The sequence below is a fragment of the Galeopterus variegatus genome, unplaced genomic scaffold, assembly GCF_000696425.1.
Source record: "Galeopterus variegatus unplaced genomic scaffold, G_variegatus-3.0.2 Scaffold70, whole genome shotgun sequence".
Lineage (NCBI taxonomy): Eukaryota > Metazoa > Chordata > Mammalia > Dermoptera > Cynocephalidae > Galeopterus > Galeopterus variegatus.
In genome coordinates, this window is record NW_007726181.1 from 704,538 (window position 1) to 718,814 (window position 14,277).

At 37.2% G+C, this 14,277-nt stretch overlaps 1 protein-coding gene across 1 annotated transcript in view; it reads left to right on the forward strand.

Annotated features, from left to right (window-relative positions):
- The window catches only part of KDM5A (lysine (K)-specific demethylase 5A), a 101,129-nt gene that overhangs the window by 39,989 nt on the left and 46,863 nt on the right, over positions 1-14,277 (forward strand). The window contains exons 11-14 of the mRNA XM_008577757.1: positions 4,159-4,340; positions 5,997-6,159; positions 7,313-7,432; positions 11,780-11,974. Coding sequence (XP_008575979.1) covers positions 4,159-4,340; positions 5,997-6,159; positions 7,313-7,432; positions 11,780-11,974 — 660 coding nt within the window. The remainder of the gene's footprint in view (positions 1-4,158; positions 4,341-5,996; positions 6,160-7,312; positions 7,433-11,779; positions 11,975-14,277) is intronic.

A 14,277-nucleotide genomic window follows, 5' to 3' on the forward strand; every position in this document is an offset into this window, starting at 1 on the left:
TATTTGTGTAAAAGTAAACACAATAATGAACCTCCCTCCCTCTCTCAGTACCTGGCATCCAGGTTCAGTTATCAACCTTCTAATAGAAGGCAGTTGGATTCTCTTACCTGCTTCTGCATTCAGTTTGTTACTGTATCATATATCATGTTTCCTCTCGGAAACTAACACTATCCTCCTTCAAGAATTTAAGCGAAAGAGGCAAATAACATCTTAGAATTATTATGAAAATAGTTTGACTTCATGGATCCTCTGGACCCCACTTTGAGAACTGTATTCCATAAGGATGAAAAACACTTTAAGTCTGTACCTCATATGGCTTCAGGGATGGATGTTTAAAATCTAGTCCAGTTAGAAGCCCCTATGAATATTCTGACAGCTTCCTTTTTCATTCTGGCTTTGTTTCCTTTCTGTTTCTAGAAACTGGGAATTTCTTTTCTTGATTTTTTTAGTTCAGTTGTGAAGGGATTTTTCTGTTGTTATTATGGTTATAATGTATCCAATATTTCTAGATGTTTGTAGTGAGGAGTGGTGGTAGTGACTGTCTGCATCATATTAGTCTTCAGTGTTGCCACAAATTCAGGATTATGTGTCTCATTATGTTTTGTATTCACAGTTTCTAGGGTCATTCTGTAAACTTATTAATAAACATTTTGGGAAATTATGCTACTGGGGATAAAGTAGACATGTAATAGCAACCTACTAAAATGGGTCTCACTATGTTACTGGTAGACTGGGGAGTTATTCAGAAACTTTGCTCATGTGCTTCAGAGTAAGTCAGAGGTATCCAAAATAACAGGAAATCTAAATAGAACCTAGACAGGACTTCCAGTAAAGATGGTGGAATAGATGGTCCCCAGTGTCACCCTCTCCCGTAGTCAGCCAATTTATAACTTTTAAAAAGCAACGACTGCCAAGCTGGGGCTGCTAGAGCTCAGAGGAAGAGGAGGAGAGACCTACAGAGTTCTTGAAGGCAGGAAAGCCACTATAAGAGAAAGGATGAATTGCTGTGATTTTTTTCTAGCCCCAACTGCTACAGGGTTGGCCCTGATGAGCACATAGAGCAAGAGCTGGCAAGAGCTGCAGCTGTGCCCTTCCTGTGAAGTTGCTTGGAGGCTGCAGGGGAGAAGAGGGCCTTGGTGGCCCTCATGTCAGCAAGACCACTAACAGGGTTCCCGTGGACCCACATAGGAATGAGGGGCCACAGACAGCTGAAAAAAGGAGCCACTCAGAGGCCAGTGAGTCATTGCAAAGGACTGGCACACAGCCCATCCATGAGAATTGTTTGAAGTTTGGGGGGTGAGAGAGACGGGCCCACCAGAGGAACATTGGGGCACAGCATGGACAGCTGATCTACCCTCCAATCAGCGCAGGACCACTCAGTGGAGACTGGTCAGGAATACAGAACTGCAGGGGGTGCAGTTTGCTGAAAAAACTCAGGCCCAGATCGAAGTTTCCACACAAACCAGGTGTTCTGGACCTCACAAGACCCAGAAGTGCTTACAAAGTCAACAGTAAAAACCTGAGCTGCACAAAAAGCCTTCCCCAGGGAATCAGCAAAGCAGCAATTTAGCTCAACCACAGTGCTCAAGTGCTGGTCCCCACAGGATGTTCCCTCATTTTAGATGTAAACAAGGTCAAGGGCCTCAGCCAGGCATCCTTGACATCCACACCCAGTCCAGCTACGACCACCGAGCCACCATTGGAAGTGTCCTGTGCTCCCAAGCTGGGGTGGGAAGAGCCAAGGGCCTAAGCCACACTCCCCTGGAGCCTTGCATTCCTGAGGCAGGTGGCTGGGGACTGAGGGCCTCAGCCATGCCCCCCTGATGTCCATACACAGCTCAGCGACGACCACTGAGCTGCTGCTGGAAGCGCCCCAGGCACCTGAGCCGGGGCAGTGGGTGTCCAAAGGCCTCAGCCACACCCCCCCACATCCACACCCAGCCCAGTGGTGACCACTGAGCTGCCGCCAGAAACGCCCCAGGCTGCTGAGCCAGGGTGGTTGGGGGCCAAGGGCCTTTGTCATGTTCTCTCTGACATCTGCATCCAGCACAGCGATAACCAACGAGTTACAGCTGGAAGCTTCCTGAGCCCCCCTGCTGGAATGAGAGGGGTGCCATAGGCCTCAACCATGCCCCTCCCTTTCTCCTCCCATTCTTTACCTCTCTCCTCCTCCCCCAACTGCTCCACAACATTTTAGAATGTTAAAAAAATAAAATTAAAAAAATAAATAAAAATTGGAGAAACTGGCAATTAGAAACCTTAAAATAATAGTAAGAGGTTTGTTGTAAACACGACTAGCTGTCTTGGTTAAAAAAAAAAAAAACATGACTGAATTGAGAATTTCCAATTTGAGTAGGTGCGGAAGCAGTTTCCAACTCCCAATTGTTTTCCAAATTATTTATAATTTAATTATTTGGTGCTCTTCAGCATATTTTCCTGTCAAGCTAATGTTTAAAAATAGTAACTAGGTGTCTAGGAATTTTGTACTAAGGATGCTATTATTGACAGTTTAAAAACCACAGTATGGAGAATAGACCCTTTACGGATTATGCACTTAATGTGGATCCTAGAACCCATCTTTTAATGTTGTTGATTCAGTGTTCTAACCCTTTTCAGAAATGATAAGTATACTTGATGGAATAATAGATAAACATGCAATCTAAACACAGCCATGTAGCTGAGAGTCCTAATCTGAAAGAGTTAAGATATAGCTGCATACTGGGTGCTAGTCCTTTTAAATGATATGAATGTATTTAACATACATATACCAATGCTAGGGCCAGTGGTAAATTTACAGTGATAAATTTCTGGGTACTAAGGTTTATTTCTGTTAAGAATGATAACATGATAATTATTTATTTTGGTACCAAAATGAATTTTTGTCTAAAAATCTTACTATGGTTTAAAATTAACAGAATAGCAACATTTTAGCTGCTAAAAAAAATAATATACATACTGAAAAATGTAACTGTTCAGTATTTTGACTAGGAAAAAGGAATTAGGAGGGAAATGAGATTGGGAGAAAAAGACATTGGGGAAGGTTTTTTTAATTATAGGAATAGATACTCAACAAAGAAGAAACATGTATACATAGATCAAGAGACCATTAGAGGGGAGAGGCAGGAACGGAGGAAGGGGGGGCAGGGGATGGAAGTGGAGAGGAAAAGGTTGGCAAGAGTTTCAGATTCTCTAATGTTAGTCAAAATCATCTGTGGTACTTCTTGATCACCTTTTCTGAGGTCTCCAGAGTAACTTGCTTTGACCTTTTTGATTTCTTTAGCAACATGTATTAAATTTGTTAATTTTTTTTTTTTTTTTGTCTTTTTTGTGACCGGTAAGGGGATCGCAACCCTTGGTGTGGTGTTGCCTGCACCGCGCTCAGCCAGTGAGCGCACCGGCCATTCCTATATAGGATCCAGACCCGCGGTGGGAGTGGCGCTGCGCTCCCAAGCGCCGCACTCTCCCGAGTGCGCCACGGGGTCGGCCCCAAATTTGTTAATTTTAATAAATATTATGTATGTCAAGCACCAGACACCATGCTTTTTGGCTTTATATGTTTAATCATTCCTTTAACGTTATGTGGTTGGTATGATTATCTCTTTTTTATTTGGAAATTAAGGTACAAAGAAATGAAGTAAAGTGCTGCAGTTACACAGCCAGTATCTGACAAAGCTAAGATTGGTTGAGTATTCATTGCTTGTCAGCCTCTTATTTTTTGGTTTTTAGTCCTTAAATTCAGAGGGTTTTTACTCTCAATCTCTCACCATAGGCAGTTATCATACAGTTTGGTAATATGTATAGGCCAGTATCACCTTAAATGTGAATGTGGTTGTTCTGGGAGCTAGATGCAATCTCTGCTACTTTAAATTGTTGGCCTACCTACGAATATTATTTTACCACTTCATGTTTAATAAAGAACCTTGGAAGAGTAAAAAACAAATAAATAAATAAATAGAACCTAGACAGGAGAAGGGATGAAATATTTAGTTATATGAGTTACACTTAGTGGAGAACAAAGAACAGAATCTATGGGTTAGATTATTGTAAATATTATAAAATGTTTACTTTTTCAAGATTTCCTTGAGATTTCTTTTGAGCTCTTGTCATTTCTTTTCTGATCTTCCATTTACACCTTTTTAAAAAAAAACAAACAAACAGGAATACGCACTTTCTGGTTGGAATTTGAATAACATGCCTGTCCTGGAGCAGTCTGTTCTTGCACATATTAATGTGGACATCTCTGGTATGAAGGTGCCATGGCTCTACGTGGGAATGTGTTTCTCTTCTTTTTGCTGGCACATTGAAGATCACTGGAGTTATTCTATCAACTACTTGCACTGGTATGTGTAATTTTTGATACAACACTTAGTGACCTTTTGTTTTTAAGATGTAATAATATTAGGTGATGTATTAGGGAGAACTGACATCAAAAGTATATCCTACCCAGAAGTAGGATAATATATTGGGGAGAAATGGGGGAAGTTCTCAGGATACCCTCCCTTTAAAAATATGTGCAAGTAGCCGAGTCTAGAGTTTTAAACCAAATGCTACTTGTTTAGTGTACACGAAAATTATTTTGGTGTATCTTTTGATATGCAAGATAGAATGTTTAAAGTTCTGTAATTAAAATTTGACTAACCTTCAGTATTCAATATTTTCAAATTTCTTTTCTTTTTAATAGCATTTTCTCCGAAAATGTCTAAGTTACATTACGTAGTCATTAAATTCTTTTGCTGATTTTTTTTTTTTTTTTTTTTAAAGATGACCGGTAAGGGGATCTTAACCCTTGACTTGGTGTTGTAAGCACCACACTCTCCCAAGTGAGTTAACCGGCCATCCCTGTACAGGGATCTGAACCCACGGCCTTGGTGCCCTCAGCACCACACTCTCCCAAGTGAGCCACGGGCCAGCTCTGCTGATTTTTTTTTTTTTTTGTATCTCACCCACAGCCTTTATTTACTTAACCAGTTCCTTGCCCAGTATTATGTTATCTTAACTAGATGATCTTTTTCTCTCCATTTCAAAAATACTACTTAGATCACAATATGCAGTAGAAAACTCTAGTGATTTTCTTGTTCTGCTTCATTACTTTGTTGTATAATATGGTAGCAGCTAGTCATTTGTGGCTATTTAAATTTAAATTAGTTAAGAGTAAGTAAAATTTAAAATTTATTTCCTCAGTTACACTGTCCACATTTCAAGTGCTCTGTAGTCAGATATGACTGGGGGCCACTCTACTGGCCAATACTATAAATATAGAACATTTTTATCATTTAGTAAGTTCTGTAGGGGATAGCATTGCTCTATATAGTTTTGTAAGTTGTACTGGGATTAAGAAATACAGATATTCTATAAATAGTTTAACTAATTAAATCCATTTTCTAGAAGTACAACTTAGTATTGTAAATGAACTCTAGTCTACTAACATCTAGTGGATTAATGATGCTAACTTTTTGGTCCTTGAGATTTATAGACAGGACTGTATAGAAGCTTTCAGCAGTTTCTAACCTTGGCTTATTTCCTTGGATAGTAAAATTGAACTCAATGAAGTTATTTATAGGTATTCTAGAGATCATTGACTTTTACTTTGGTCATCGTGGCAATAATTAGAGTGTCCAGTGGACACTGTGAATCAAGGTAGTGTGTCAGTATCCCGGGTAGTGTGTCAGTATCCCTTGGGATAGTGCTTACTTTTCATATAGTGTCTTTTCTGTTTGAAGATATTACTAGTCCACTTTAAAGAGTTCATTAATCTACTTTGAGTTGCTTTTCTAAGCGTAGGTTCAAGTATGTATCTACCTATCCATACACTCTTGCCTTACCTCCTAGTATGAATGGTAAGCACAGGTTTATGAGATGGTTGCCAGGATTCAGGGCATATAATCTGTGGCCATTAAATAAGACAAAGTTAATTATAATTTAGTGGGTTTGACTCGGAGACCCTGTCCTCATTGTTACCATGCTCTACATAGCTAAACCGTTATTTCTTTTGTTAGGGGGGAGCCAAAGACTTGGTATGGTGTGCCATCTCATGCTGCAGAACAGCTGGAAGAGGTGATGAGGGAGCTGGCCCCTGAGCTATTTGAATCCCAGCCGGATCTCCTGCATCAATTAGTCACCATCATGAACCCCAATGTGCTAATGGAGCATGGTGTGCCTGTGAGTCTTTTTGTGTCTCCCTTCCATGTTTTTAAAGTTATTTTAGCTTTTGATTAGATAGAATCACATATGTTTTGTTTTGTAACTGGAAGTAAAAGATCATGTCATCTTCTGGCTAAATTAGAATTTATGCTCTGATGGGAACAACTGATCAAGAAGGGGTGTTTTAAAGTATGAATCGTGCTTTCTGTATAGCTCCTTATACAAATTATCTTCTATTTTCAGTAACCCATTATATACTAGTTTGAACAAAAATCTCATACTCATTATTATCCCTGTTTAACCAAAGTATAGGTATTTTAAGCAGTAGCTCTAACAACTGTTGCTTATTCTTATTTTTCCGTATAAAGATTTCATAGCTTTTAATGCATGAGGTCACGAAGTAGAAATTACAAATACCTTTTCTACTTTTTAACTTAGTTTTGAAATGAAAGTATATTACAAATACCTTTTTCTACTTTTTAACTTAGTTTTGGAAGTGATTCTCAAATTTAAGCTACAAATACCTAATAAAGTATAAATTTAGTAGTTTTGCTGCATTAAGCAAATATTCATTGTAACCTTAGTGAGAATAATAAAACCAAAACAAAAAACCTTAGTGAGAAAGTAAATTGAGTAACATTCGTGGTGTTGCTTTGTCTTTAAAGAGTGAATTTATACTAGAAACTGGGACTTTCACAAGACACATGGTGTTATTGAAAAACAAAGTAAGATTCAGGGAAACTGATTTTGGAGATATTTTATGTGGCATATGAGCTAATCAATTTAGTTAGTTTTCAGACAGTTATCCAAAGGTAGTAGGAAATTCCATCCTTTTCCACTATTTATTGCACAGGAATAAAAAAAAAATTCTTCTTGATTGTAAAAATTTCTTCAAGTTAGGAAACTAGAAGCTCAGTGAGAGTAACATTTTCTTTGAGAACTTCTTTTGGCTGCTAATTCTTGTCATAAATTATAATTATTAGTGACTATTTTAAGAAGGTAGGATTCTGGCTACTTCTTAAACCCTGATATTATTTTCTGTGTGTATATTAATGCTTCATTGTTTTCAGATTTAGAAAATGTTTCTAAAAATATCTGACTTATAAAATCTGTCTCTTTTTGTTGTTTTTACTTTTTGGTTTTTGTATTCCTGTTCCCAATTTGCTTTTAGGTGTACAGGACCAATCAGTGTGCTGGCGAGTTTGTTGTGACATTTCCTCGTGCCTATCATTCTGGATTTAACCAGGGCTACAACTTTGCTGAAGCTGTGAACTTCTGTACTGCTGACTGGGTCTGTTTTATAGCAAGTGGCTGTTGTATGTCTATTAACACCTCTATAAAGTGCATCTTAGTGGCCATATTTGCTTAGCTGGGCTTAAGATGGTGTTCATGATTATTTCAGTGGAGTCTGGAGTGGCTGTAGTTGTTTAGGAAGTTAAATAGAGTTTTCATCACGTTCTTAATTTGGAAGATTTTACACTTCTTTATTTGTCATCCATTCATTATTTTCCCCATTCTTTTTGAACTCTAAATGGGCAGTTTCTTTTCTTAAACTTTTCTGAGGAAATAATTCCTCTAGTCTTTGCTTTTTCTTTTCTTTTTTTTTTTTCTTTTGGACTGGTAAAGGGATCGCAACCCTTGGCTCGGTGTCATCCGCACCACGCTCAGCCAGTGAGCACACCAGCCATCCCTATATAGGATCCGAACCCGCGGCCTCAGAGCTCTCAGTACCGCACTCTCACGATTGAGCCTCAGGTCCAGCCTTAGTCTTTCCTTTTTCTGAGCAATTTTTTTTAATACATATGGGGTACAGAGTTGACTATAGGTATTTGTGTACAGTATGTGATGATCAAATCAATATTATTAGCATATTTGTCATTACAAATCATAATTACTTTTTTGTGTTCTTTACCCAATTACTCCCTATCCCTTGTCCCCCTCCCCTTTTCCCATCTCTAGTAACTATAAGTCTATTCTCTCATTCAGAAAGTTCAGTGTTTTATTATGGTACAAAGGCCAACAGGTACATGAAAAAATGCTCAGCATCTCTAGTCATCAGGGAAATGCAAATCAAAACCACATTGAGATATTTTATCCTAGCTAGACTGGCTGTTATTGAAAAGACTAAGAATAACAAATGCGAGGATGTGGAGAAAAGGGGACTTTTCTATACTGTTGATGGGACTATAAATTAGTACAGCCATTATGGAGAACAGTATGGAGGTTTCTCAGACAACTACAGATAGAGCTACCATATGATTCAGCAATCCCATTGCTGGGTATATACCCAAAAGAGTGTAAATCATCATGTTGAAGGAATACCTGCACTCTCATGTTCATCACAGGTCTACTTAGAATAGCCAAGATATGGAACCAACCTAAATGTCCATCAACGGATGACTGGAAAAGGAAGATGTGGTATATATACACAATGGAATACTACTTGGCCATAAAAAAGGATGAAATTCTGCCATTCACAGCAACATGGATAAGCTTGGAGAAAATTATGTTACGTGAAATAAGCCAAGCACAGAGAGAAATACTGCATGTCCTTACTCATAAGTAGGAGCTAAGAAACAAAGAGGGAAAGACCATAATAAAACATTGAACTTTCTGAGCACTTTTGGATCTTACAAAGATGATCAGGCTTATAGAGATAATTTCAGGTATTAGTTCTACCACATATTCAAATATCTAGCTCTGTGGTTTTATTATTATTAATATTATTTTTAGTTTTCTGGCAGCTGGCTGATATGGGGGTCCGAAGCCTTCACCTTGGTGTTATAACACCATATCCTAACCAACTGAGTTAACCGGCTAGCCCTAGCTCTGTGATTTTAATTTTAAAATATTTCTTCATTATTTTCCTTCTGATAGATAATTAGGTAATTTTATTCTATTTGACATCTTATGATTTCTATATATATTCCCTTTTATAAAATATTTAAAAGAGTAGCTATAACATTAAGATCTCTATACACCATATTTTGTGTAAATGATAATGCTAGTGATTGCTATTTTGCTTTTGTATGAAGCAGATATCAAAAAGTAATAGTTACAGTTACATCTTGTTGGTAGGGAAAAGACTGCATACTTATACACTGACTTTATTTTTCTTTTAATGATGCTGTTTTTGTTGCCTTTTAAAACATTTTTGGGGAAATCCTTTATTTATTTATTTATTTTGTGGCAGGCCAGTATGGTGATCCAAACCCATGACCTTGGTGTTATAAGGTTGTGCTCTAACCACCTGGGGGGGAATCCTTTAGTGATATTGGATCTTATGTTTTCTCTGGGCACCTTAATTTATTAAATTTCATGGTTAACCATGTGGAGATTTTTTTTTTTTTAATTTCTTTGGCTAATGAAATGATATAATGAACAGTCTTATTTGACCCAATAATTTTAAATTTCTTACTTATTAGGATTTGGAAGCAGCATGATTTAGCAAGAAGAAGACTATGCTTAGGATTTTGCCTTGGGCTTGAGCTCTGTTTTTAAAAACTCAGTTACCATTTTTTGAGTGTTAATGATTTATGTGGTACTTGGTTAGGTGTAGGGTAGGAAACAGGATGATTCAGATATGAGTTACAGATGGTTTCTGCCTTTAATATGCTCACTTTTATTGATGGTTGACCTTGGGCAACTCTTAATTTCACTGGGCCTATGTTTTTTTGTTTTTTTTTTAAACCTGGTATGTAAAGATGCTAATAGATTCACTTCATAACCATAGACAAGTTATATGATATGAGTTAAGCCCTGAATACTCTTTAGAATAAGGGAGTGATAGAAATGAAAAGTTATAGAAGCTTTATTTCTGCAGTACAGTAATGGGACTAATTTGTATGAGCTGCAGTGGATAAATCAGTTCTATTATTTGTTTCCTTACATATTGTAATAATAAAGAACTGCAAATCCCACGGTTTGGTTTTTCTTCTGCTCGCCCTTGTATTGAGACTTTTTGAGAAATGTTTAAAGAGTAAATATTTAAGAATTAAGATATTCTTAATAAGAGGGAGTTGTATGTTGTTAATATACAAAATGATTGCTGTCTGTAAGTTCAATATATATATAGTTGACCCTTGAACAATACAAGTTTGAACTGCATTGGTCCACTTATACATGATTTTTTTCAGTAAATACAGTTAGCTTTCCATATCCACAGGTTTGCCACCTGCAGTTTCAGACAACCGTGGATCAAAAAGATACAGTATTTTGTGGGATATGTTGGGCTGAATTTTCATTTCCCTGTGTTCCACAGGACTGACTTTGGGACTTAAGAATCCATGGATTTTAGTATCCGTGGGAGGTCCTAGAACCAATCCCTTGCATATACTGAGGGATGACTGTATATTTTCTTGGGAAAGTTTCTTTGAAGAGTATGGGAACACTCCTTAATTCAGAGATAGCTTCATACTCCTTGTGATACCTATGATTCCTTTCTGCCTTTCTCAAAATGTAGGTGACTTCTGAAAGGTTCTTAAAGATGCATTTTAAAATTTTTTCTCTATTATATTACAGTTTCCAAATCCAAACAAAACTCTTTAGCGACCCAAGTTTTTCTACCTGAGCTTAGGAAAGTAGTTGGAGTGTGTGATTGTGCATATATGTATATGTATGTGTATGTTAGTGTAGAGTATTTTAATTTGGCTTACAGCTTGATAGTTAAAGAAATTTTCAGAGTTTATCTTGAGTATCTGTTGATTTATGAAAAGTGATCATTTAGTCATTTCACTGTTAAGGAAAATAAAGTATATAATTTCATGATTTCACTTTGAATTCTCTTTCTGCCAGGCTAGTTGTTTTTTTTTTTTTTTTTTTTTTTCCTTTTTGTCTTTTTTACTGACCGGTAACGGGATCGCAGCCCTCGGTGTTGCGCCCATACTGGGGACCGGCAACGGGATCGCAACCCTCGGTGTTGCGTCCGCACCGCGCTCAGCCAGTGAGCGGGAACCGGTCTCCACATGGGATCCGAACCCTTGGTGGGAGCGCCGCCGCGCTCCCAAGCGGCGCACTCTCCAGTGCGCCACCGGGCTGGCCCTAGGCTAGTTGTTTTTAAGAGGATTTCTAGGTGCTAAAATCTAAATCATCTTTTGCTTTGGCTTTTGCAAAAAAATAAAAAGTCAGCTGATATGGATTGCTTAAGTAGTACTTCCCCCCCACTTTTTCTTTTCTTTTTTAAAAATTTTTTCCTGTAATATTTTTTTATTTTGTGCTGTGAAAACTTGAATGCTGAATAATTCCACTTAACTCTTTATGGCCTGAACTTTAAAAATATTTATTTATTTATTTCTACAATTTTTTTTTTTCTGTAAGAGCAACTTCACGTTAGACTGGTCTAAAAGAGTTTGTTGCCTCATTTATATTCCAAGGAACTCCTTCTTGATGCACATAATGAGTACAAAATCAGAAGTTTAGCATCTCAGATTATGGGGATTTTCTGTGGGAAGGCGTTTGAAATTCCAGCTAGGTCATAAAGGCTTAGTGTTTGTAGTTGCCTCTCATATCCAAAAGGGATTTGTTATTCTGTAAAAGGAAGGATCTGAAGGGTAAATAGGGATTCTGTTCTGGTATATGTGGTTCTGTTTTGGAATATGTTATAAGCAAGTCATTTAATTTGATCATCTCTTGTTTTCAGTTGCCTATTGGACGGCAGTGTGTAAATCATTACCGACGGCTAAGGCGCCATTGTGTCTTCTCACATGAGGAACTAATTTTCAAGATGGCAGCAGATCCAGAATGCTTAGATGTGGGACTGGCTGCCATGGTCTGCAAAGAATTGACTCTCATGACTGAAGAAGAAACACGATTAAGGGAGTCTGTTGTACAAATGGTGAGTTTGCTAAGTACATTTCCTATATTTGATACCGCTTGTGGGATATACTAAAAATTGAACCTATAGAAAGAATCCATTTTCGTCTTTGACCTCTTTAGGAGTTGAACACAAAAATCACTAGATTGGAGAAGGTTTTATATTTTTATAATTGCCATTTTGGTTTCTTCAGATTGAAAAAGTATTAGGAATCTTAATGTCACCATATCTAGATTTGGTTTTTTTTGTTTGTTTGTTTTTTAAAATATGACCGGTAAGGGGATCTTAACCCTTGACTTGGTAGTGTCAGCACCACACTCTCCCAAATGAGCTAACTGGCCGTCCCTATATAGGGATCCGAACCTGTGGCCTTGGTGTTATTAGCACCATACTCTCCCAAGTGAGCCATGAGCCAGCCCCATCTCTAGATTTTTAAAACTAGAATTCTGTCAGGTAGAATTTCTTAGCTATATATTTATCTTTTTAAATCTTTTACGTATAGTTTTATTTCTTTAAACAAGAAATTCAAATCCTCTTTTCTCTGAGCTTTGTTTTGAATAAAATTTATGTTTCTGGTGATTGTAGACTATCAAATTGAATTAATCTGTCTTTTATTTCCCTTTTAAGTAATTTAATAAATAGGAAAAGGACTGAATAACCAAGGGTTAGGATTTTAAATGCTTAGAATAAACATCTGTCACATTGAACTGGGAAACATATGAGAAAATCTGGGTGTGTGCAACCTCATCTTGGCCTGTTCTTCCTAATCTTCCCTACATAGCTGGCCTCACTAGGTTGGTACCATTCTTCCTCCTGCTTTTGTACCATGTCCCTCCTCCCTCTCTACCTGATATTCTGTCCTTATTTTAAAAACAGCTTTGTTGAGGTATAATTGACATGTAATAAACTATACACGTTTAAAGTGTACAATTAGATAAGTTTTAACTATGTATATACCCATAAAAAAGTTGCCACAATCAAGATAGAAAATATATTGCCCCCAAAAGTTTCTTCATGCCCATTTGAGGTTCTTCCTGCTTTCCCTGTACACCCACCCATCCTAATTCCCCATTTCCAGGAACTATTTATTTAGTTTGCTTTTTTTTAAAAATTTTTTTATCTATATTGAATTGTATAATTTATACCTTTTTAAAAATGTAGCTACATTTTCTTAGCATAATTACTGTGCAATTCACCCATGCTGCATGTATTAATAGTTCATTCCTTTTTATTGCTGAGTGGTTTTCCATTTGAATGGACACACCGCAATTTGTTTATACATTCCTTACGGAGGGACATTTGGATTGTTTCTAGTTTTGGGCTGTTATGAATTAAATTGCTGTGGACATCTGTGTAGAAGTTTTTGTGTGGACATAAGCTTTCATTTCTCTCGGGTAAATACTAGGAGTGGAATGAGTTGGGTCATATGGTATGTGTATATTTAATTTTTTTTAGAAGATCACCAAACTGTATTCCAAAGTGGTTGTACCATTTTACATTTTCACCACCAGTGTTTGGGAGTTCCAGTTGGCCTACCAACTCTTGGTGTTGCCTCACCAACACTTGGTATGATTGCCGGAGACCAGCTCCACAGGATTCGTTGGAAGAAATCCCCTAGGTATAGGAAGGTATAAGCATGACAAGTGCCATTGATGGAGCAAATAAAGTTCAATGATTGAACGGTGCCTAGCCTCCACATAGTATATGATTCCATTTTTATGAAATGTCCAAAATATGCCAGAGACCAGCTCCGCAGGATTCGTTGGGCCTGAATAGGTGGTGTGGATTCGGTGAAAAGGAAGAGAGGGACCACAGATGTCTAGTGCAAGTGTGGACAACAACCACAAAAATCTTGCTTTATTTATATGTTTTTACCTAATCTTTTACACATTGATTTATCTTTTAATCAAAACATTTTTAATTTTGTTTCTATTGAAAAGAAAGGTCAAAACGTTCCAAGGCACTCATGCTGTGACAAGAACATCTACTCATGCATCAATAGTTCACCCCAAAGCCTATGGCTCGTGGCCAGGAAACTATACAATAGCAGCATGCTTGGCTTTAAAGAGCATCAGACTTTTAGTTTAAACTGTAATTCTTAACCTTCTTTACTTACAGTTTAACCCTTTTTTAATCTTACTTATACTTACTATACCTGATTTTAATAGCATTGATTAGTTATGGTTAACAATTTAATATTGATTATACTCTATATTGATTGTTTTAATTTATAATCAAAATCACAATGTTTATACCTTTCATCTCCCTGCCAATAGACTCCAGGAACAGCACAGGGGACAAAGTGAAAAGTTAAATGATCCTAC